We start from the raw sequence: 23,907 nt of genomic DNA on the forward strand, positions 1-23,907 counted from the left end.
AGAGCTGAGGTGAACATGGGGTGGCCCTTGGCCCAGGCCTTCGCGCTCCTCCAGCTCATCAAGTCCGTACTTTCTGTTTTCAGATGGATTTGGACGCCCTTCTATGAAGAAATGCCATGTGGCCCGGAGGCAGGCATGTCCAGTAAGTCGCTTGGTGTGCCGAGTTGGGAGCAAGAGACCAGGTCCTCCCGCAGAGCTGTGGACACCCTGGGGAAGATGGCAGCGGTGGGTCTGTGGCGACCTCTGAGCACGCGTTAACCAGGCCCACCCTTTGACTGACTGGGTCAGTTCCTTCTGGAGCGCAGGAGATGCAGCGAGAGGGTGGCACCCTGCGTCCCCCCTTGCTCGCCTCGCTCTGAGAGCGGGCCAGCGCAGCGTCTCGCTGGCACGGCCTGCAGTGCTGATTGCCCAGAGCCCCGAGTCCACTGCGCTTTAGATTGGCACTTGACTCTGTGGGAAGGAGCGCTCGGGGCCGAGACACGCGGGAGCTCGTGTAGGTCAGGGATGGGGTGAGCTTTCTCTCCAGCGTCCTGTGCTGGTGCAGGGGCAGCAGACCCATCCTGCAGCGCTGGTCCTTGTGAGAGAGGGCGCGGTGAGTCAGACTTGCCAGCCGAGCGTCAGGGAGCAGCGAGGAGATGTCAGAAGCCACGCCTGCGCACTTGGCAGCCGCCCGCTGGCAGTGCTCTGCCGCGGTGCGCGTGTGCGCAGCCTTTCACACTTTGCTTGGAGACCTCGGGCCAGCGTGAGCTGCGGCCGCCTCACCTCGGCATGTGCACCGCATGCGGTTGTATGTGTCTCACCAGATAACACACCTGCCTGTGCTGCGGAGGGTGTGATCCCTGGGGGCCCAAGGGCGCGTGGTGGGGGGAGGGGGCGTCCCGGGTGGGGCTGAGGGCGCCCCGCCTGCCCTGGCCTTCGTCCTCACCTCCTCCCACTCTCCTGCTTCTCCGTCTCTCAGGGCTGCTGCCACCTTAGGAACAAGGGCTTGGTGACGCGCTTCCGGGAGCCAGGCAGGGTCTGACCCAGGAACTGCAGCCCTCCTTGCCAATGACACCATGACGGCAAGAGAGCCCAGCCCCCGCCACGGCGCCAGGGCCCGTGCGATGCAGCGCGCGTCCACCATCGACGTGGCTGCCGACATGCTGGGCCTCTCCCTGGCGGGTGAGCCTCCCGGCCTGCGCTGCGGGCGGCAGGGCGAGGGAGGGCCCGGGGCAGCGCACGTCTGCCTGAGCTGGGAGGCCAGGGGAAGTGGGACTGGCTTTAGGGTGAGGCTTGTGTGGGATCTCAACAGCAAGCGTGTCTAAATGTTTAGGCAACAGAAATGGTTTCCTGCAAGGGCTTGAAGAGGGAGGGTGGAAACAGCGCCACCTCCTCTGCGTTCAGTCTGTAAGCAGAGGGGGTTAACGGTGACTTTTCTGTCATTTCTTTTCTCTTCAGGAAACATACAAGATCCAGATGAACCCATTTTAGAATTCAGCTTGGGTAGGTTTCTTTGATTGATTGATTGATTGATTGATTGATTGATTGATTTGAAAAAAAAAATGTTTCTCAAAAACAGGAGCTCAAACTCTACCCGAGGGCAGGTTTGTCTCCAACGACCTGCCGGCCTGAGGGCCCTCTGAGAGGAGGGCCATAAGCTCCGGTGGGCAGGAAGGCGCCCCGAGGCCCTGGTCCACAGGCTGTCCCCGCGGCAGGGGCTACCCCCAAGTCCCCCGGGAGAGGCCCAGGCTGCTGTGCTCCGGGACAGGGCGCCTACCCCTCTAGCCGCCTGGTCTGTGGAAGGCGCCTCTCGGTGAGGATTGGCCGAGAGAGGGAACCAACCACGGCTAGAACAGGCGGGAAGCAGGGCATCACTGCGGCTTACTCAGGAGGCCGAGAGCTGGGTGGGGTTGCAAGCGGCTTCTCCAGGCCTCCTGGCCTGGTGCTCCTGCCCCTTCCCCTAGCCCTGGTGGTCAGCCTGGAGGTGGTGGCGTAGAAAGGCCCCTCCCTGGGGGCAGGCGGCCAGTCTTCTCTGTGCCAGATCAGCTGCGTGGCCTTGAGCCCGCCTCCGACCTTGTGACCCAGTTTCCTCCTTGCTGTGTGGGGGCGCGATCAAGAGAGGAAAATCAAGGAGTTCACACACAACACACACACACACACACACACACACACACACCCGGTCTGGACAAATTAAAAACCTATGGGAAGCTGGGCGTGGTGGCACACACTTGTCATCCCCGCACTTGGGAGGTGGAGACAGGAGGATCGCGCAGGTTCGAAGCCAGCCGCGCTGGCTTAGGAGACCCTGTTTCCAAATAAAAAGTATAAAATAGGTCTGGGAGTGTAGCCCGGAGGTAGAAGGGTTTCCAGGAACCCCAGCACCACTAAAACAAAACAAAAACAAAAAACAACAACAACCCTATGGGAGTAGAAGCACACTATTACTAGTTAGTATTAAGCTCAGGAGTGTCTCCATGTTAGATACAGCCTTCTCTACAAGTTCAGGGCTCCCGATCGTGCCCCTGGCTCATCTGTAGTGTGTATGGCGCACTGGGCTGTGTTCTGAGAGGGTGGGACCCCGCGCTCCTGCCCGCCCTGCCTTCAGAGAACTTTACTGACTTACACATTTCAGAACTGAGCCCAGCCCAGCAGAGTGGGTGTCTCTGCGTTCCCCCCTCTCCGATCCTGCCAGACACCCAGGCAGATAGGCCGAAGCAGGGCTCTAGGCCGTGACGCGGGTTTGGAAGCCAGACTCCACGGGGAGGGGCAGGGAGGCCCGAAGGAGCGCAGCGCGGCTGCAGCCAGCAGCGGACACGGCAGGGCCTGGAGGGCCAGGCGTCCTCCAGCCTCCCGCCTTCTCCCCACTGGGCCCCGCATCGCCTCCAGGCGGGGATCACCCGGTACCCGAGAGGCCCAGGCCGAGGTGGAGCGGAGCACCTCATCCCTAAGAACGGAGGCAGGGCCTGCGGGTACACGCAGCGTCCCCACGCGTACTCAGCCCGTGTCCTCGGCAGGAGGCTCCCCTGTGGTGGACAGGGAGCCTGCTCGGGAAGGAAACGGCTGAGTGGCCGGCACAAAGCTGAGGGACTGGTCCTGACCCCGTGTGCCGGGGCCTCCGGAGATGGCAGGAAGTACAGGAAGCAGGCTTCTGGTCGCCGGGGCTGGGCAAGGAAGGGAGCCCTTTGGGCACTGGTTCTTAACCATGGTGGGGCTATGTGGAATGGAGACACTTGGCAAAACTCATCAAACAGTATACTTCAAATGGGTTTTACTTATAAACCATCCCTCAAAATTTATTTAAAACAAAAGAGCAAAGACCACTGTGTCGGAGGCCACATCATGAAAGAAATAAAAACTAGAGCCTAGAAGACACGGAGATGATGCAGAAACAGAGGAGAGCGTCGAAGAAATGATAACTTACAGCCTCCAGAGGAGACATCATGTCCATAAGCAGGACGCTACAAAGGAAAAAACAGGCAAAGGGCGGTACAGGAAGGTAGGTGTTCACGGAATTCTCCCAGAAGGTACAAGCTTGAAAATAAAATAGCAAATGGAAGAGAAATGGAAATGAGAAATTAGGGAGTACATCCAAACATTTAAGAGAAAAATAGAAGCACGGGAAGAAGGTTCCCAAGAAGCCGAGGGGAAGGCTCTCGGAGGGAGGGGCTGGGCGGGCCGCGGGCTGAGAGGCTGAGGTGGGAGGGTGCAGCCCGGAGCAGCCCTGGCAGCCGAGCAAGGTCCTCCACACCCTAGGGAAGCCCAGCCAAAAACAAAGCGAAGGAAATCTCTCAGAACTGAAGAGTGTGTGTTAGGGTAAAAATGCCTACCAAAGCCCAGCGTAATGATTGAAAAAGACCTCTAAGACGGTACATCGTGGTACAGTTGGGGAGCTCAGGAAACAAAACTCAGGAAGATCCTAGAAACTTCCGGAGGAAAAAGCAGTTCCTATCAAGATCAGGAAACCGGCACGGACTGCTCAGTGACGCCGGACACTCGAAGACAGAAGGGAGGCTGCACCGTTAAGTGTATTTTCAGCCTAGAACTTTCTCCCCGGCAGGCCACCACGGGGACGCGAGGGTGGACGGGACCTTGTGCAGCTCTGCGGGCGGCAGACAGGTTTACTGCCGTGTCCTCCTCCTAGAACTGGGGTTAAGGAAGAAAGGTGGTGGACGCGGTGTCCAGGACGCGGGTGCACACTGAGAGTGCCATTCACCTGCAGTGTGAATCTTTAAAAAAGAGCTGAAGTCATTATGTACCTAGGGTGAGAGCAGTACGCAGTTGAATTAAGAATCCTCACTCCCTGCGATAAAAATCAGTACATTTCTGAAGCTAAGAGCAGTGAATCACAGTCGAGTAAGTAGATGCACAGAGGATACAACACCTTAAATTTTTATCTAAAGGATTTTACCACCATCTTTATAAAAAGGGGAGCAAGAACAGGATAACTGAATGGGTAAACACTGTAAACAGTTGACTTCCAAAAGAGAAAAGTTCAACAGAAGTTTACAGCTAGCTGGGCGTGGTGGTGCACCTGCTCCCGAGCCCAGTACTTGGGAGGCTGAGACCGGAGGAGCACAGGCTCAGGACAGCCTCAGCAACTTAGCGAGGTTCTCGGCAGATGAGCGAGAGCCTGTTTCCAAGTAAGAAATAAAATGGGTCTGGAGTCGTAGCTCAGAGGTAGAATGCTCCTGGGTTTCCCAGTACTAAAAAATAAAAATTAAAAGAAAAGTAAAGCACATAGCCGGCAAGAGCAGCTTTTCTGCTGAGCGTGTTTGCAGGAGTTAGTGGCTAAGGTCTGGCTGGATGCGGCTCAGTGGTGGAGTCTCCTGGGGAGTCTGTACTAACAAAAAGGCAGACCAAAACACCTTACGGGGGAAACTTGAGAATGAGGTGCCCGCCGGAGCTTTGGAGGCCGCGGAAGGTGGTGAGCACTGGCCTCCGACTGGCCTGGCGGTGTGCAAGCCGGCAGAGAAGACAGTGGAGCAGCGTCTGCCCGAACACCAGCAGCTCAGCACAGGTCACAGCCCAGGCTTCGGGGAAGGGAAGCTCCGACCCCGCACTACCCAGGTGCTTCCGCGTGCACTCGGGAGCTGAGGAGGAAGGCCGCTGAGCGCTGGGCTCAGCAGCAGCGGCCTGTGAGGGGAGGGCCGGGTGTTTAGAATTATCACTGTCTTATTATTTACAACACCTTGGTTTTCAAAAACAACAAAAATCTGAGTGTGCAAAAAATCAAATAAATTCGGCTCATACACAGGAGAATTTAAATAAAGAAAATTGTAACAAACTTCTACTCAGTAGAAACCATTCCTGAAGAGGCATGGATGTTTGACTTACTAGACAAAAATCTTAAACTCACTATTTAAAATAGGTTCAAAAACTAAAGGAAATCATATCTAAAGAACTAAATGAAAGTATGAAAACTGTCCCATCAAATAAAGAGAGTGAAAAGATACAGGTTGTAAAAAGAACCAAATAGAAACTCCACAGCTCAAAAGCTCAATGTCTGAGATGAGAAACTCCTTTGGCATGGCTCGGACAGGCACAGCGCTTCAGCAGTCAACAGACGGTTGGGTTGGGGTCATCCAGTCCAGGGACGATTGAAGAGCTGTGAGCAGAGTCCTGGAGCCCTGCAGGTGGCGTACGTGGACCAACAGAGGCCTGCGGAAGGCATTGCGTGTACCAGAGGAGCCCTGTGGAAGGGACTGCGTGTACCAACAGAGCCTTGTGATGGCACTGCGTGTACCAAAGGAGGCCTGCAGGGAGTTGCAGAGAGAGGGGAAGGGAAGAACACCTGACCAGAAGCTTACTACATTTGTGAAAACTATATCCTGAAGACCAGTGAACTCCAAATAGGAGAACTCAGAGATCTACTCCTGCGCACATAACTATTAAAAGCCAAAGACGAGCTGGGCGTGGTGGCGCACGCTTGTAATCCCTGTGCTTGGGAGGTGGAGACAGGAGGACCATGCAAGTTTGAAACCAGCAGCGCTGGCTTAAGAGACCCTGTTGCCAAATTAAAAAGTATATAAAATAAAATAGGTCTGGGAGTGTAGCCTGGAGGTAGAAGGGTTTCCAGGAACCCCAGTAACACCAAAAAATAAATGAATAAATAAATAAATAAAAGCCAAAGACGGCGTAAAAAGCAGCAAGAGAGGTAGCTTGCATACAAGGGTTCTCCAGCAGGAGCAGGCACATAGTTCATACCAGACCTGGAGTTCAGAGGCAGTGGGATGACACTCGGATTCCTGGAGAAAGCCAGCCAGCTGAGATTCCTGCATCCAGCAGGATCGCTGTGTGGGTGTTCATAACGTCACCGTGTGGGACCCTCAGGAGGAGACGGCCCCGTTCCCGTGGGGGAGGCCCATCACTAACAAGAACGGCCTGCCGATACCTGCCGTGGCCCGGGGAGGCCCGAAGAGGCACCAGGAGAAGCCAGGCGCTGGGGCCACATGCCTCACTGTCCAGATGAGGCAAGCCTGTGCATAAGGGCCGCCGTGCTTTCAGGGGCTGGGGAGAGGACGGCAGGTGGCTGTTAGGGGTGTGGATTTTTTTCTTTTAAAGCAATGACAGTGTTAAAGTCGATGGTCATTACGGGTGTCTGACTCTTAAGTGCCCACTGGCTGCTGCGTTGTCTGCTTTGAGGTGAATTTTCTAGCATACAAATTCTGTCTTAATAGGAGACAGTTTTTAACAAGTCAGAGGCTGCTGCTGAACCATTGCGAATCCATGCAGGTGACGGAGGCGCAGCCCCAGCCCCCGCTAAAGGCTCAGACACGGAGGCACAGCCCCCAGCCCCCGCTGAAGGTTCAGACGCGGAGACACAGCCCCCAGCCCCTGCTGAAGGCTCAGATGTGGAGGCTTTGAGCGGAGAGAGGTGACGAATGGGGCATAGGAATATTTGATTTCCAGGAGCCCCAGAAGGAAAACAGACATAAAGGAGTAGCAACAGGCTAAAAGTAGTGGAAGAATCTTTCCCTGGGAGAGGGGCGGCCGCGAGACCCAGCAAGTCATCAGCTGCTGGCTGTCTCCCTGCGAAACTCTAAGTTTCAGGGGTAAAGAGGAGAATCTTACATGCTTTTAGATGAAAAACGGATAAACTAAAATCCTACCATTAAGGACAGCTAAAAAAATAAATAATAATACCTTGTGTGTGTCTCCAGGAAGCTGGCAAGATTTCCAGGGTCTGACGGTGGAGGCCTAGGTCCTCCTGGGGTGGTCAGAGGCAGGCTCAGCAAGCTGGCGGTCACTGCAGTGACGGGTGCTCCCCGGGGTCCCAGGAGCTGCTGGCCGGAACCTTTTCTCCTGCACCTAGGATCAGGAAGCCTGCCCTCCAGAGTGGGGCAGTCAGGTCCACAGGCCACACCGCTCCTGAAAGCAGGTCTCGAAAAAGACAGCGTCCTCCTGGGCCTCAAGGAGTTCCTAGAAACAGCTCTGAAGACGTCACCTGCAAACGAATCCTCGGGAAGCAGGAGGAGACGGGAAAGATGGGTAGAGACAGCGGCAGAGAGAGGCCCAAGAGGATCGACATTAGAATAAACGGCCTAAGTGCTAAAGCGACTGTAGTCACTGGGTGGTGAGTGTGGGTTGCTGCAACAATCTGGTTTTATATCAGGAAGCATGTTAGATTCAGCGAAAGATTTTTCCTGTGTGTCACTTCTGTGCTGGAACTACCTGAGACTTGGAAACTGATTCAAAGTACTTAAACGACACTTTTTAAATATAAATTTTTTTTTTTAATTTTTGGTGGTACTGGGGATGGAACCCTTCTATCTTAGGGCTACACTCCCAGACCTGTTTTATATTTTATTTGGAAACAGGGTCTCCTAAGCCAGCGCGCGCGGCTGGCTTCAAACCTGCGCGATCCTTCTGTCTCCGCCTCCCAAGCGCGGGGATGACAAGCGTGTGCCACCACGCCCGGCTAAAGGACACTTTTTCTCATTGAAGTGGTTTTGTGAGCTCACCAAGTGCTGTGTGCATAGAGAGCCTACCGTTCCACACTCTGCTATGACACAGGACTGTAGTGCACCATAAAGTACACAAAACAAATACAAAGAGCATGTGTGTAAAATCATGGATCCGGATGTAGGAACTTTGGGGCTATCTGAATCATTAAATGACCTTATGTGCTTAAAAAGATTTTTAGTCCTGAAAAGTAATATTTTTAATAGTCTTGCATTTAGTATGAGTTTTCTACAAAGAATAAATGGGCAGTGGCCTTTATAAAGAAAGCTTCGTTCATTGGCCTGCGCCTCGGTCTCGTAGACCACCTGGCCCCTCGGCTCGGCTGGCTGGAATCCTTCTGGCTGTTGGCTTGGCCGATCCCAGGGGCTGCCGGCCCGCGCACCCTCGGCACGCGCGCTGCGGTGTGCTGTGTGTGCGGTGCAGCCTGCAGCTGTGCTTGGGGCCTTGGGGCTTGCCGGGGGAGCGTGAGGAGGCACGGGTGTGCAGCCTTGGAGTCTGCTCCCCGTGTCGGCGTGGCGGTCTCGCCCGAGTGCCGTCGCAGGTCTTTGCCAACCAGACGGTTCATGCCTTTCCTGTCCTGATTCCGCAGCATGCAGCGAGCTGCACACGCCGTCGCTGGATCGCAAGCCTAACAGCTTCGTGGCTGTGAGCGTCACCACCCCTCCGCAGGCCTTCTGGACGAAGCATGCGCAGACGGAGATCATCGAGGTGGGTGCCGGTGCGGGGCACCCAGGCCTCAGTCCCAAGCGGCAGCGTGGCTGCGGCCGTGCCGATGGGTGGCTGTTTTTCCGGTTTTCGGTGGTACTTCTCACCCGCTTCACGCGGTGGCTTTTACGTCGGCCATGTCCTTTGCAGTTCCTGATTCGCTGTGGGGCGCTCTTGAGTGTGACCCGTGGGGTCGATGGCCTCTGCAGAGGGGACCCTGTCCCTCGACACACTGGCTGGCTGCTGTGCTCTCAGAGCACCGAGCTCTTTCACTTGAGGGCGTACTGGGATGGCCCTGGGCCAGCACAGGCGGGCGGCAGGCGCTCTGCCCGCGCTCTGCCCAGCCTCTTCTCAGTGTCCTGACAGAGGCTCTTGCCAAGCTGCCCGGCTGGCCTTGAACTTGCCACCCTCCTCTCCTGCCTCCTCCCCGAGCGAGCAGCTGGCTCACGGGAGCACCGCCTCCGGGCCCAGCACACACTCACCAGAGGAGGGGCGCGAGGCCTGTGGCTCCCCGCCTCACAGGAGCGGGAGCCAGGTGCAGGGTGGCTGATGGGAAGCCGCTCGGGCTTCGGTAGTGTGAAGAGCCAGCAACGAGACAGCTGCGTTTGCGTCTCTACCTAAACACGACAGTAGGCGATTTACACGAGCTTTACGAGTGGGTTTGGTTTTAGAAGCGAGACTCTCTGTTTCCAATTCCGCTCAGTCGTTGTGTTTTCTAGCGTTTGGTGCACACTGCCCGCGCACCAGGCGTGGTGCTGGGCACTGACCGTTGACCACAGGGGCGTCGGCCCCGCCCTGGAGTTGCCCACCTGTGGGCGGGAGGTAAAAACGCCCCGTGGCCGGCTGCTTACGCAGCAGAGCAAGGAGTGAGGACAGCGGGGAGGCGGTGTACCCTCCAGCTGTGCAGCGCAGAGCAGGCTCCCTGGGCCTCTGGAATAGCATGCGGGGTGACCACAGGGCTTGGGGTGGCGTGGGCAGGTAGAGCAGGGAGCCTCCCAGCCTGGCCAGGGCATGTGCAGGCCTTGGTGCAGGCCCCCCGGCCTGGTGTCCTGGGCTGGAGGGTGTAGGCCCTGTAGGGCCTGGTGGCAGAGCGAGGGTGGAGGGGGTAGGTGAGGTAGGAGAGAGGTGACAGAGAAGGGGGCACCAGAGCCCGCTTGGAGGGAGAGGCTCGGGCCTGGCCTCCAAGGGCAGGTGGAGGGAGAGGCTGAGTTGGGGAGCACCCGGCCCCCAGGAGGGGCCGTCCAGCAGACGCTGAGAGACCAGATTTGGGGTTCTGGGGGCACCCAGCCCAAGGGCCAGCCATCCCAGCAGGGCAGCCATTGCCTGAGGAGACGCCTGGGTGTTACGGAGCTTAGAGGGGCAGGCCAGGCTGCGGGAGTAGCCACCTGTGAGCCAGAAACTAGCAACTGGTCCTGAAAGAGGGGAGCTTTGAAGAGGCCAGGCCCTAATTATTGCAAGCATAGGCATCCAGGCGTGACAAACACAGAAGCCGCCCGTTTCCTCTTTAGTCCCCCCACTCGTGCATCTTCAAGCAGCAGCCAAAGGAGGTCAAGGGCACAGCCCACCTAGAGTTGCAGTGCTGTGAGCGTGTGTGGATGCGAAGTCCCGAGCGGCAGCTCTGAGCTGAGCGTGTGTGGCGGGCCTGTTGTGGTGTCTGGATCGGGCGCACTTGGCGCCAGACCACGCCTTCCTCTTGGGAAGCAGTTGTTTGGTTAGATGCGTCAGCTTCCGCAGCCGTGTTAGCTTCTTATGCTGAAAATGTTGATTTCAATGATCATTATTTTAAAGTCTGACTCTAGTTGGGTACTTGGGAGGCTGAGACAGGAGGATCGAAGGTTCAGAGCCAGCCTAAGCAACTTTGCCAGGCCCTTTTCAAAATAAAAAATAAAATCAGGCTGGAGGTGTAGCTCAGAGGTAGAACACCCCTGAGTTCAACCCCCCAGATATAAAGTCCAACACTGATTATTTCCTTTCTCTTCTAGGGAACCAACAATCCTATATTTCTAAGCAGTATTGCCTTCTTTCAAGACTCTCTTATCAATCAGATGACACAGATCAAGCTGTCTGTGTACGATGTCAAAGACAGATCTCAGGGAACAGTTAAGTGGCACGTGGGCTGTGGCTCTTCCTTCTCTTTCTCTAGTTATGTAACCGTGGGGGAGAGGTGCCTTGGAATGGCCGCCACCCCGGCTCACAGGTCGAGCCTGCTATTCGTGTGTGGGGTTTCTCTGGGCATTCCTCTCGGGCGGGCTCCTGGCGGGGGTGTTGTGGGAGCCAGCCGACTCCTCTGGGCCGTGGCAGTGGGCCCCACAGTGGGGTAAGCGCGCTTATGTCGTCCCTCCCTCCTGCGTAGATGTATCTTCTGGGCTCTGGAACGTTCATCGTCAAGGATCTGCTCCAAGACAGGCATCACAGGCTGCACTTAACCCTAAGGTCGGTGTTGGACTTTACCCGCTCGGGTGGGGGGGGAGCTTCTCCAGACTGAGGGACTTCTGTGGGACTGAGACAAGAGGAAGCACCCCAGTGTAAAGGAAGGGCCAGTTCATGGCGACGCCTCCCCTCTGTGCTCTCCTAGGGAAGCTTGGCCTCCCGCACAGCAAGGGTTTTTCCTCTGTCCTCTGTCCCCTCCCCGGGCCCCTTGCGGTCAGATGGGATGTCAAGAAGCCAGCCTTCCCTGGGGCGTTTAGGAGCTCTAGGCATTTAGTTCCCCCAAACCCTGGAGTGCCATTCTTTATTCAAGAGTATGTAAAGATTGGAAAATGTTGCCTGGGAAAATAGCCCACAATAGCAAAGAGAATATGAGAAGGAAGGCCGCGTTCCTGTGACACCATGGCAGGGGCAGCCGCGCAGGAGGGGCCCAGGCGCCCGCCTGCCTCCCGAATCCACAGTGTGCGTGCTGGCCGGCCAGGTGCTGAGCTCGTGGGAGCACAGCCGCCGACTTGCTTGTCACAGGTCTGCGGAGTGTGACCGCGTGGGCAACATCACCGTGATCGGCTGGCAGATGGAAGAGAAGTCTGACCAGCGGCCCCCCGCGGCCCGCTCTGTGGACACCGTCAACGGGAGGGTGAGCAGACCGCCCCGTCCACATGCCTGAGCCTGCTGCGGGCCACGGAGGTCCTCCCATGCTGGGGCCAGGCGCTGCGGCCCCACAGCCCGCCTCTGCCCTGCCCAGCAGCGCAGTCTCTCACCCAGGCACCCTATGCTCTCGAATGGCATTCTAATTAAGACCCCAGCGCTGTAAGCAGTCATGGTTGTAAAATACCAAAATATCTCAACTTACCCAAATACTCCTTGGCGCCGTCTGTCCCCTTCACTGTGTGCACCAGAACAGCCACGGACGCAGGGTGCGGACGCCAGGCGGGGCCTGGGAGGGCTGGGCGGGGTGTGGGCTCCTGTCTGGAGCACCGGCTTCCGAACCGAACCTCTCCTGAGCTTTCTGCTCACGTCAGTAGATGGTGCTGCCCGTTGATGAGAGCCTGACCGAGGCCTTGGGAATCCGATCCAAATATGCTTCGTTGCGAAAAGACACTTTACTGAAATCGGGTAAACAGCTTCCTGTGTTGGTGCCCTTGCGGCTTCTGTGAGTGTCCACTGGGGCCCGCGACCCCATGGCTCCTGGCCGCCGTGGGATGGCCACGGCCGAGGCCTGACTGTCCCCTGGCGCAGCGGAGTCAGTAACCCCTGCAGGAAGGGCCGCCTCTGCCCCTGCCTCCCACCCCTTGCATGTAGACTTAGCTGTGTCACGGGGGAGGAGCCGGCAGCTGCCTGGGGAAGGGCCCGGGTGCAGGACCCCAAGACTGCGTACCCACAGCCTCTGCCTCCCCTCACAGTGTTTGGGGGCGCCATCTGTCGCATGTACCGGTTCCCTACCACGGACGGCAACCACCTGCGGATCCTGGAGCAGATGGCAGAGAGCGTGCTGTCTCTGCACGTGCCCCGGCAGTTCGTGAAGCTCCTGCTGGAGGAGGACGCGGCCAGGTGAGTCCCTGCGGCTCCCTGTTCGGGACCCCGGAACCCTCCTGCTGGCCCCACAGGAGATCGGGAATGCCTGGGTGAGAAGAAATGGCCCCGACCACCCCGCAGTCCCCTGGTTAGAGATGAGGCTCCAGGAGACAGGACGGCCGGGCGCCACTCACTTCAGTCCAGGGCAGCGCAGGCCTCCGCTGTCCCCACCGTGCTCACTGGCCTTCCCATCCCGCTTCCTAAAACGACAGATTCTGAACACCGTGTGCACAAGCTCGAAAGGAATCAGTGCGGCCAGAACCCCACTGCTCCTTCCCAAGTGTGTTAACGTGTCTCTTGGAAACATTCAAATGCTTGGAAAGATAGCAAGAAGAGTGCGTTGAGAGCCCCGCTCCCTGCAGGGCCACGAGCAGCTGTTGGCCTCCTGCTGATTGCTTTCTCTCTGTACATACACCTGGTTTAGTGATTTGAACTTTTAAACCCCGCACTCTGTCCACATTTGCGCAGATCTGCTGCTCCGCGTGTGTCTAGGAGTCACATTTATTCCAGGCAGGGCCCATGTTCCTGGGCACTGTGCACACAGCAGCCAGGGCTGTTCCCCAGCGGGCGCTCCAGCCACGCGGGGCTGTGTCGGCAGCCATGAGTCCCAGTGTGTCGGCCCTTGCCTGACTGGAAGGGAGGCGTCGAAGGCTGTGGCCTGTTGTGCCAGTGCTTGGGAGGCTGAGACTGGAGGGCCACGGTTGTACGGCCCTCAACAACCTGCTTAGAGCTTCAGTAACTTGGCAAGACCCCCCGCCCCATTTCATAATTTGAAAGTGTTAAATGGGGTTGAGGTGCCAGCTCGCAGCAGGCACCTGAGGCCCACGTGGCCGCGGTTGGTAGGGCAGCGCAGGGTCGGCGCCTTCTGGCCCTTTGAGTTACTGCCATTCAGTAGTAGTAAAGTGGCAGACTATGTTTTAACTTTAAATAACTTAGTCGATTTCTAAAGACTTTACAAATGAGTTTTCTCTTCTCAAATGAAAACATGGGGCCCTTTTACAAAAACAAGTAGTTATTGTAGGGTGTGTGTGTATGTGTGTGTGTGTGTACACACTTTGTTTTTGTAGTACTGGGGATTGTTGAACCTGGGGGTCTTTTACCTCAACCCAGTTTTATTCATTATTTTGAAACAGGGCGTCACTAAGTTGCTGAGGCTGGCCTCAACCCTGGGACTTTCCTGTCTCAGCCTCCCAAGCACTGGGATGGCTGGCGTGCAGCACGCCGCTCCTGCTCTTTGAGCACGGGTCTCACGTGCTCCTCGTGGGCCTCTCCGGCGCTAGCTGCTGGCTGCGGTGAAATGGCCGCGCCACTCATCGGCCCCACTTCCCCAGCGCAGTTACTCCTGTTTTCAAACGGGTCCTGTTGTGTTTCCACGATGATGTAGGTATTGCCACTGAGCGCCGAGGAGTCTGCGTCTCAGCCCGTGAGAGCTTGCCGGCTTTACTTCTTTGAAGACAACCGTTCCTCCTCTCCCCTCCCTGAGCCTCTGACCCGCACACACGCATGCACACACACGTGCGTGCGGACAGGGCCATGCCAGCTTGTCCGCGTCCACAGCACAGACGCGGGGCTGCGCCTCGCCATCCTTGGAAGACTAGCGACAGGCGCCAGCGACTCATGGTCCACCCAGAACTGGCCACGCTGTAGCAGGAGGCTGTGCCATGGGTGCCTGGGGCGGGCACCTAGGCCGTGGCGAGCCCAGTGTATTCTGCAGCTCGTCCTGGTGGGGAGGGCATGAGTCGCACGCGTGGCCCCTGGAGGCAAGACGGTGCTGTCCTGACTGCCTGGGAGGCGGCCTCGCGGCAGCGGCTCACAACCCCATCCTTCCTGGGGTGGAGGACCGTGCACCTTCGCCTGTGCAGGCAGGGCACGCCTGTGGTGCCTGCAAGGCCACCGGTGCCACGTGGAGCCCCGATGGCCTCCACCTCCACCCCTCTGGTCTGCATGGACACTCGCTCGGGTTCTCTGAAGAGCCTCACTGCTCGTGTCACTGGCTGTGCCTGACGTGTGTCCCTTGCTTTCAGAGTGTGTGAGCTGGAGGAGCTGGGGGAGCTGTCCCCGTGCTGGGAGAGCCTCCGGCGCCACATCGTCACCCAGTACCAGACCGTCATCCTCACGTACCAGGAGAACCTCACTGACCTCCACCAGTACAAAGGTGGGTGCCGCTGCCCTCTCCCGCCAGGGGGAGCCCTGGGCCCTTCACTCTGACAGAGCCTCGGTAGGTGTGAATTCTTTCAAGTATGTTTTTTTCAGTTCCTAATTAAAAAGACAAATCTGTGAGTAGCAGGAAAAGTCCTTCTAAGGGGGGGGGGGGTTCTGCTAAAACAGCTGCTTCAGCATGAAAATCACACACTCTTGCTGGTTTGTGTAATTTCTTCACCCCCGTCTGGGTCACTGAAGTAACCTGAAGGGTGTGGGCCATTTGCCTTGAGACAGGGCGGTTTTCTACATTCTCTGGTTTAAGTATTTTCAGTGTTCGTTTTGCTGAACATAGAAATTGTGAGAGTGAAATGCTATTTTAAGGTCCCAAAGAGAAGGTAAAGTGACCATCTCTTCCCCGCTGCCGCCACCTCTCCTCCTGGGGATCGAACCCCACACCCGAAGACGTTAGGCCAGCGCTGTTCTTAGCCGCGTCCCAGCCCCGCAGGCTCTGCTCCGAAAGGCGCCACTTGCCTTTCGCAGTACTCTTGGGTAGATGCAGGAGACTCTTCTGACCCATTTTCCTCTTTTTTCCAAATGGAATGAATTTGGGGTTTTTGTTGCTGTGTTTATTGCTTTCGTTTTAAAGTTAGTCTTGAGATTTTCCCTCCTTCACATGCTATTTTAAGGATCATTAAAACCATAGCCGTCCCTGTGGTTGTTTCAGAAGGTATCTTGAACAACTTCCCACCTGAGTCTGCAGGTGGGAAGCCGAGGGAGGTCTGACAAGAGGCGGGTGCGGGCTGGGCGTGCGCCCCAGGAACAGCAGAGCGCACCACCAGAGACGCTGGAGCCTGCCCGGCAGAGCCGAGGTGTCCACCAGGCCGGGGAGCGTCCCAGGGAGCGCTGCGCCCATGCTGCTGCCTGAGGCTGCGGGGCGAGTGCCGGGCGCTGGTGTGCAGCTGCCGGCCTGTGAGTGCTCCCTGGACATGGGTTTTCCTCCTCCCCTGCCTGTCGTTTTAGTCAGCAGCCTTCAGTTGGCATGTAGTTCTTAGTCATGGACTCTGGATTCTGATCATAGAAATCAAATCATGGACGCTGGGTCCAAAGCATCGCCCACCCCCGTAGCCAGCCAGGTGTGTGCACGGCAGTGCGCCGGGGCCAGCGTCTCTACGTGTCTTCTTTCTGGGCCTGGAGCAACAAGCAAATGCCTGCCTCTTCAGGGTCGAGACGCCTTGCTCTGGCTGAGTGGCTTCTAGACCTGGTGGCGGCGGGCTCTCTGGGCCACTCGTCTGGGCACGGCCATTGGCTTCACAGCGATGCTGATGGCACACTCCAGCCCTTCACCCCATGCGGCAGGGCTCTGAGTTGCAAGCTGATTCGCAGATGGCATGGTCTTGCTACCGTTGCTTTCTGAAGCCAGTTCTCTTGGCTCCATTCACCACCCAAGCCCCCAGAGCCGGTCCCTGGGCCCGTGAGCCTGCCTTTATACCCACCACCTGGGGAGGAAAGGGTAATATGGTTTATGAGCAACTTGGAATTTCCTAGGCCGGGCAAGGCATAGCTGCCTGCGGTCAGTAGCCCCAGAGTACCACTTTCAACCTGCTGTCGTGATACGTGTGGGTGACCTTTGTTTTATCATACTCCATTTTGTAGGCCCCTCGTTTAAAGCAAGCAGTTTGAAAGCAGATAAAAAGCTAGAATTTGTTCCCACAAACCTGCACATCCAAAGGATGAGGGTTCAAGACGACGGCGGATCAGGTACGTCTTTCTCTGCCTCTTGTCGAATCGTTTCCTCCCACCTCCGCCCAGTTCCCTGCTGCGGGCGGCTGGGAAGAAGCGCGTCTCAAGGACCGAGCTTGCTCCTCGCCTCCCCAGCCCTGGCCTCCGTGTGTGCGTCTATGGCAGAAAGTTGCCCGTCGGTCTTCCTTTCCCAAAAGAGTGGAAACGCGGGTTGCAGGGAGTTTCCTGTAGCCTCCTGGGCTCCGCCTGAGATGGGACCCTCTGCCCTGTAATGCCTGGGTGGTGCACGTGGCCTAGAGGGTGGGACCCCCAGTGCCAGCGGCCAGCTTTCTGCCATGCAGATCAGAACTACGACGTCGTCACCATTGGCGCACCAGCAGCACACTGCCAGGGTTTTAAGTCAGGAGGTCTCCGCAAAAAGCTGCACAAATTTGAAGAGACCAAGAAACAGTAAGTAGAAAGGGGGTGCGGTCCTCATCCTCTGCATCTCCGTTGAAAATAAAAATAGGGTCGCCAAAGCATCCAGCCGTTGGCCTGCTTGTCCACGGCGGCAGGATCTGCTTGTGTACCCTGGCCGCTCTGTGTGCGTGACTGAGCTGGGGGCACCTGCTAGTGGTCCCACCCCTCAAAATGCATGGCTCACGAGCTCCACCCAGGGCCTCTGCCAGCTCCACCTCCTGCACCCCTCACTTCCTGAGCACAGGCGTGAGCCTGGGCACCTAGCTCCTGTTCCTGAGGGATGGCAGTGCTGATGTTGCCAGTGCTGGAAAGATTCAAGAGCGCTGCCCTGAATGGGAAACGCCGTGTAGGCAGGATGTCCCACCAGGGCAGGGCAGACACTGTGCCCCGGCAGAGAGGGCTGGGTGGCAAGGGAGTCTTGATGCCAGCCTGCTGCTGGGCTGGGTGGGTGCTGGTGGCCAGGACTGATGGCTTTTGGTCTGAGGCGCGCAGGGCCACCTTGCCCAGGAGAGCGCCTGTCACAAGCCCACAGAGGGGTTGTAGACTAGAGAGGGTGCCAGCCCAGCCTGACCAAGCAGAGCCGTCAGCCCAGCTGCTGCGCTGGGCAGGCCAGAGGCTCTGCGTGGCCGCCCGATGGAGGCAGGCAGGGGTGAGTGGTGAGGCGCAGTGTAGCCCTGGAGCGGGGCGGGCGGAGGCGGCCACAGCGTGGAGGAGGAGGACTTGGGTGAACCCAGGGGAGGGGAGGGTGCTGGTGCAGTGGGGGCTGAGGGGGAGTCGGGCCAGGCAGTTCATCTCGGGTGGGAGGAGCAGCCGGAGTCTCCTGGGCGCCTCTGCACAAGTGGTCTGAAAGGCCCCGAGTATCCAGGAGAGTGGTTTTCAGATGGACACCTGGGCCCAGGAGCGGCCAGAGACTCCCTCCCACGGAGGGACAAGGGTTCGCCGCGGCCAGAGCAGCCAGGTTGGAGCCTCTGTCTTTCCTCTCCCAGTGCTCCGTGCCGCCGCCCGCACACTGCCGGCTGCTTGCCGCCCTGGACTCTGAGCCAGCGGCCCGAGGGAAAGCTCATTCGCTCTGTGTGCTGAGGCCACGGGCGCCCAGCCTGCATGTCAGGGCAGAACGCTCCACAGTGCTTTTATTAAACACCCAGCTAATGTCATAAAATCCCATGCAGATGAGGTCTCCCCGTTTGGGCGTCCTTTAGTCTAGGTGTCGCCTGCCTCGGTGGTGTGGGGCCCACACCCGAGCCCGGTGTGCAGGACACCTGGCTGTAATCAGCCCTGGAGTCAGGGCCTTGACAAATGATTTTTAATATTTTAGCAAAAAGTAACTTGGCTTTTAAATTTTTGTTTTGCGTTTGGTATTTGCTCACAGACTGCTAATACTTCGTTTTGGTTCTTTTCCTTAGCAGTTTTGAGGAGAGTTGGTGAGTTTTGTGTCTGTGGAGAGTGTCTGTTTGGGTCGTGCAGGGGCGTCCGTGCTATCCCCATCCTGCCCAGGCGCTTCACCCCGCCTGCTGCCCGGCCTCCGCTCCATGCTGGGTACCTGGAGTTCTCCTTCCAACTGCAACGTTCTTGTCAATGAGTAGCCAGTCCGCAGCCTGGCAGGGGCGGCTCAGTGCTGACTCATTCTGAGACAGGGCCGCTCCTGTTCTCCCAGGATGAGGAAGACCCCAGGCCTGCAAGGCCCTGGGTGCTGGGCTCTCACACCCACCACGGGTGCAGCCCGGAGCCCCTTCTGTCTTCTTATACAAGAATCTTGAAGAGTTTCAATTTTTACTTCACCCCTACTTCTTGTATGAATGGCACCGGTTTGCATTTTCATGATGCTTACTAATTGGCGTGGATTTTAAAATGACACTACCAGGACTGGTTTTACCTCCAGGGGCAGGCCTAGAGCTGAGCAACTCTCCCCACCAGAGACTTAGATGGCAGCCAGACCAGCCACCTGCACCCCTGGCCTGGTCAGAGCATGGCTACTCGCTGGCCCTCACTTGCAGCTCCCCCTCCTGGAGCCTTTCAGACCCTTGGGCCATGGCGGGACCTGCCCGAGGTGCAGAGCATCTCAGGCAGGGGTCCTGAGGACCCGCTCCACACACCCAGGCAGCCTCCTCAGCTCTCCCTGGGGATGGGAGGGAGGACTCATCTGGGTGGGTCGCTCCTGCCCCAGGGGCCCACAGCCCTCTCCCCTTCCTCCCTGGGCCTCCCTTTGAAGGCCACCCCTCCTGCAGCACAGATGGAGGGATAGGGTTTGGGCAGTGAGCGTGCGGAGCCCAGGGCCCAGCTGCCCCTTGGCGAGTTCCAGCCGATGTGTTTTAAGAAACCTTATCTGGAAATTCTTCAGGTTCCCTCTTACTGGAGGGAACTAGGCCGTCACCCTCCTCTCCACGTTCCCTACCAGATCCCAGGCAGAGTGGCCAGCTGCCCGCACTCATGCTGCGTGGCTCGGCAGGGGAATCTCTGCTCAGCCCTGCCAGCACTCCCGACTCACGAGGCCCCTCAGCGTAGCCCAGGACCCCCACGCTGGGTAGATGTGAGCCGGTGTGGGAGGGCCGCCACAGACCAGACCCAGGACGCTGCCTCCGGGGCTGCCCAGGTCGAGGCTGCCTGCCGTGGTGTAGGTGCTGGGCACGTGTGCTTGGTGTTCCTGAGCACCCGCGCCTCCCCGCCCGGCCTCCTGCGGCCTGTGCACCAGCCCCAGGCACTGGAGTTGGTGAGTGGTCCCAGCACAGCACAGCCACTGCACGCTCGCAGGTCGACCAGGGCCCCGAGTAGGCCTTGAGGGCCTGGGTCGCAGAGCTCTGGAAGTCCTGTTTAAATATATTCCAAGACGAAATCGGCTGGGACGGCAGCTATTCATTGGGAAGAGTTGCAGGTGGAAGGCCGCGGGCCCGGCTCTCGGGTGGCTGCGGCACGTGGGCTTGTGCCGGCCTGCATGGCCTTCGTCCTCGCGGTGTGGCCTGTGCCGGCTTTGGCTGCGGTGTTTGCATGTGTGCTTCCGTGGCCCCGCGAGCGGGGACAGCGCAGCTTCTCCATGACACCTGGGTCCTGGCAAGCTCCCGGGAGACCCTTGTCTCCAGCGGGCTGATGGAGGGTGGGTGCGGGGAGGGGTACCCTCTGTCCCCAGAACTCAGTGAGTGCAGAACTGCCCCCCCAGAATTGAGGGGCCAGGCAGGCCCCCTTTCCATTCTACCCAGAGCTCACAACCTCAAATGTAATGTAACTTCTTTTTCAGTACTGGGATTGCCCCAAGGGCGCTGTCCCACAGTGCTCTGTCTCCAGCCTTTTGAGACTAAGTTGCCAAGACTGGCCTCAAACTTGCAGTCCTCCTGCATCAGCCTCCCCAAAAGCTGGGATTGCAGGCAGGCGCCACCACGTGGACCCAGCAAAGCCTCACATTTTAGAAGGAGGCCTCCATGTTAGCTACTAATACTTCTTCCTGTTTTCCTTGGCCTCCTCAGATGGTGTGGAGAACCATCATATAAACACTAGGTTGACTGGGATCCAAGCTGAGGGAGGAGAACCCTGCAGCTGGGAACGGGCATGGGTCCCACAGAGGCCCCGGTTGTGCCGAGCAGTGCCTGGACTGTCACTGCGGCCAGAGGTCCAGGCGCACGTGCTGCCCAGCAGCAAGGGGGGAGGAGCCAGAGCCGGAGGGCAGAGCCTCCAAGACAGGGCGGGGCGGGTGGGCCGAGGAGCCGGTCCGGCGTGAGGGGGAGAGCGAGAGATCCGCTCACAGAGTTTGGAGACCTGATTGGCCTAATGCAAAAGCAGGTTTGGGGCTTTTGTTTGGGCTAAGATCAACAGCTGCAGTCTTCCGCTTAGTGTGATAAGCTGACCTTTCTGGTACACAGGAGCCCCTTGCTCGAGAGCTGCCTGTCAGCTGGTAGATGATGCTCTTAGGTAAAGATGCTGAGCATTTGGATAATTCCTGGGTGTGACGTTTCTCCGTCTGGCCTCATACACTTCCATGGGAGAGACTCAGATTCCGACAAGTACAGATAACAGACTTAGCCCTATTTTTAATATTTTATAAAGGACCTGCCAAGATTTGCTTTTGTCTCCACCACTAGGCTAGTCCAGAAGTCCCTGGGTACCAGGGTACCTGTTTGGGGGCCAGCTGCGGGCCGGGCGTGGGGTGCTGCTGCCGGCCCATCAGATGGGGAGAACCCTGGGTGTGTTCTGCCCTCTTTGTAGCACCTCATCTGGCTGCCAGTCCATAATCTACATACCCCAGGACATCGCCAGGGCCAAGGAGATCATCGCTCAGATCAACACCCTGAAAACCCAAGTCAGCTACTACGCCGAGCGGCTCTCACGGGCAGCCAAGGACCGGTCTGCCACTGGCCTGGAGAGAACGCTCGCCATCTTGGCAGACAAGGTAGGCACCCGCACGCAGGCCGGAGGGAGCCGTGGGGTTCTGCAGGGCACCGGCCCAGGGCAGGCTGGCTGTTCCTGGAGCTGTGCACAGGCAGGGCATCAGTGGCCTTAGGGGCCTCTTTAGACCCAGTCTCTGCGAAGGCCAGGGAGGTGTGGTGAGCTGCTGGCAGTCACCGCTGCACGGCCTTGTCCAGATGTGGCTTCCAGCAAGTCCATGGGTTCGCTTTGTTTGGGCTGGGCTGGTTCGCAGCTCTCTTAGCGATGGCCTAATGAGCACTTTTTTTTTTTTTTTGCCAAATTTCTATTGTAGTAATATTTTAAAAAGAAATGAAGCTAATATGTAGACATAAGAAAAAAATATAATCTTACTAGTTCATGAATAGTCAGGGAAACAGTCTGAGTAGCCCTAACTCGGTCATGACCAAAAGGCAGGTGAGCGTTGATGCAGATGATGGAGCCGTGGGTGCACAGGCCTCTGACCGGCAAGGCTCGGTCAGACGCAAGCCTGTGCCACACCCGCTTCTGCTCGACCCCCAGAAGGTGCTGTAGCCTTCCTGGTCATCTGGCACAAAGGCTGAGAGATTAGAGCCACCGGAAAAGAAAGATTCAGTCAGATTATGAACTCTAGAAGCCCTGTTGCACACAGGACTCTCACAACCAGAAGCGCTGTGCAGGGCCAGAGTCCAGGATGGGGCCCAGTGCTGAGGTGCAGGAAGCCTTTGGTGGCTGGACTAGCACTGCCTGAGGTCTGAGACAGCCCGGGAGCTCAGCAGCCGGGCCCTGGGCGCGCCCTCGGGCCCTGCGCCCTGGTGGGGAGCTCTCACCAAGATTGGCCCCAGCGGCTCCTCAGGCTAGTTGCGTGGCGTTGTGGGAGGGCGGAGGCTCAGCTTCAGCCTCCAGCCCCCAGAAGCCAGCCTCGCAGTGCGGCTCGTGTCCTGCAGACCCGGCAGCTGGTCACAGTGTGCGACTGCAAGCTGCTAGCAAGCTCCATCCATGGGCTGAATGCCGCGCGGCCTGACTACATTGCCTCCAAGGCCTCCCCCACCTCAACAGAAGAGGAGCAGGTGATGCTTCGGAACGACCAGGACACCCTCACAGCCCGGTGGGCGGGGAGGAGCAGCCGGTCGTCCCTGCAGGTGGACTGGCACGAGGAGGAGTGGGTGAGTGGCTGCCCTGGCCGCGGCGTGCATGTGGGGCGCCCGGCCCCTGCGCCTCCGCCCTCCCCTGCTTCCCCTGGGGGTGCGGGTGCTCGGAGCTGGGGCTGCTGCCCACGCGAGCCGCTGCGTTCTCAGTCGGTCCCGAGTGCAGCGTGTTTGTCCTTCCCTGAGACCACCGCTCAACAGCATCGCTCTGCGAAGCTCTGGATGACGGCTCCGCGGCAAAGCCGCCTCCAGCTCCGGCTTCCCGGGTCTGGGTGGGTTTCAGCAGGTCACTCCCAGCTCCTCCTCTCCTTCCCCAGCGCCCGAGGGTCTGTGGCCAGCTGTCTCCCTCCGAGAGCCCCCGTCTCCCCTGTGCGGGTCTGCAGCAGGGCCAGGGGCTAGATGCTGGCCCTTAGTGCCCCACAGCAGCCTCTGGTGACACCGGGAGGCTCTACAGCCACCAGCAGGTGCCTCTCAAACCTCGGCAGTGGCTGTAGGACAGCCGCCTGCCGTGGCGACATAAGGACCCACCGTGCCGTTTCTCAGCCTGCCTGTCTCGGGGCGTGGGCCAGGCAGGCTGCGTGGCGGGCCAGCTGTGCCAGTGGGAGGGCTGACCCGGGCCTCTCCCTCTCGCCTGGAAGGAGAAGGTGTGGCTGAACGTCGACAAGAGCCTGGAGTGCATCATCCAGAGGGTGGACAAGCTGCTGCAGAGGGAACGCCTGCAGGGCGGCGAGGGCTGTGAGGATGCCGCCTCCTGCGCCAGCATCTGCGCTGGCAAGAAAGGTAACCGGGACGGCCGTGCCTACTGGATCAGCCCGGAGGAGCCCTGTCCAGCATGCCCCTCCTGCACGCCCTCCACCGCCTGCCATCCTCACCCGGGCACACGTGCGTACACTCATCTGTCCACCTGCCAGTGTCGCCACTGCGTCCGTCCCCGGACAGACTGCAGGGAGGGCCTCCAGGGCTCAGGGCAGGGAGTGAGGCTCCCGTGGCTTCCCTGCCCCGGGCGGCGTCTTGGCCCCCTGGGTCACGCTGCCAGGGAGGAGGGTGGGGGTTTGTAAGCAACCTGAGAACCTCAGGGAGGCCAGGCGCAGACGCCCTCTGGTGTCCTGTCTGCAGGCCCAGGAGCTGGCGGGGCGCGGGATGCAACTCTGGTGGAGCTGGGCGAGGCCGTGAGTGGGTGCGCAGACGTGCCCAAGCTGGCACCCTCCACCTGCAGGAGCTGCTGGCTGGGGCCTGTGACTCAAGGCCACGAGGCCGTGTACCCCAGCAATGCCTGCCCTTATAGTAGAGGCCTGACAGCTGGAGGCCCCGCCTGGCTTCCCAGGTGCCTCCCGGCTCTCCTCCTGCCAGCTGGAGAGGACTTGGGGACCTCCTGGGGCCTTCAGGTATCCCAGGTCAGCCG

General features: G+C 58.5%; 1 protein-coding gene across 10 annotated transcripts in view; it reads left to right on the forward strand.

Moving 5' to 3' along the window:
• Window positions 1–1,055: 1,055 nt before the first annotated feature.
• The window catches only part of INPP4A (inositol polyphosphate-4-phosphatase type I A), a gene marked incomplete at both ends in the record, with an annotated part of 41,027 nt that continues 18,175 nt past the window's right edge, over window positions 1,056–23,907 (forward strand). For 2 of the 10 annotated variants that reach the window (XM_080711666.1, XM_080711663.1), the window contains 15 exons: window positions 1,056–1,161; window positions 1,438–1,482; window positions 8,531–8,649; window positions 10,629–10,745; window positions 11,000–11,079; window positions 11,599–11,710; window positions 12,099–12,189; window positions 12,477–12,624; window positions 14,673–14,803; window positions 16,444–16,548; window positions 16,872–16,980; window positions 18,393–18,410; window positions 21,181–21,364; window positions 22,305–22,523; window positions 23,144–23,285. In XM_080711666.1, coding sequence (XP_080567792.1) covers window positions 1,056–1,161; window positions 1,438–1,482; window positions 8,531–8,649; window positions 10,629–10,745; window positions 11,000–11,079; window positions 11,599–11,710; window positions 12,099–12,189; window positions 12,477–12,624; window positions 14,673–14,803; window positions 16,444–16,548; window positions 16,872–16,980; window positions 18,393–18,410; window positions 21,181–21,364; window positions 22,305–22,523; window positions 23,144–23,285 — 1,726 coding nt within the window. Of the gene's footprint in view, window positions 1,162–1,437; window positions 1,483–8,530; window positions 8,650–10,628; window positions 10,746–10,999; window positions 11,080–11,598; window positions 11,711–12,098; window positions 12,190–12,476; window positions 12,625–14,672; window positions 14,804–16,443; window positions 16,549–16,871; window positions 16,981–18,392; window positions 18,411–21,150; window positions 21,365–22,304; window positions 22,524–23,143; window positions 23,388–23,907 lie in introns of all 10 variants that reach the window. The other 8 variants (XM_080711667.1, XM_080711664.1, XM_080711668.1 and 5 more) reach the window with 6 other exon arrangements.

The sequence above is a fragment of the Muscardinus avellanarius genome (genome assembly GCF_963383645.1).
Source record: "Muscardinus avellanarius genome assembly, chromosome: 15".
Lineage (NCBI taxonomy): Eukaryota > Metazoa > Chordata > Mammalia > Rodentia > Gliridae > Muscardinus > Muscardinus avellanarius.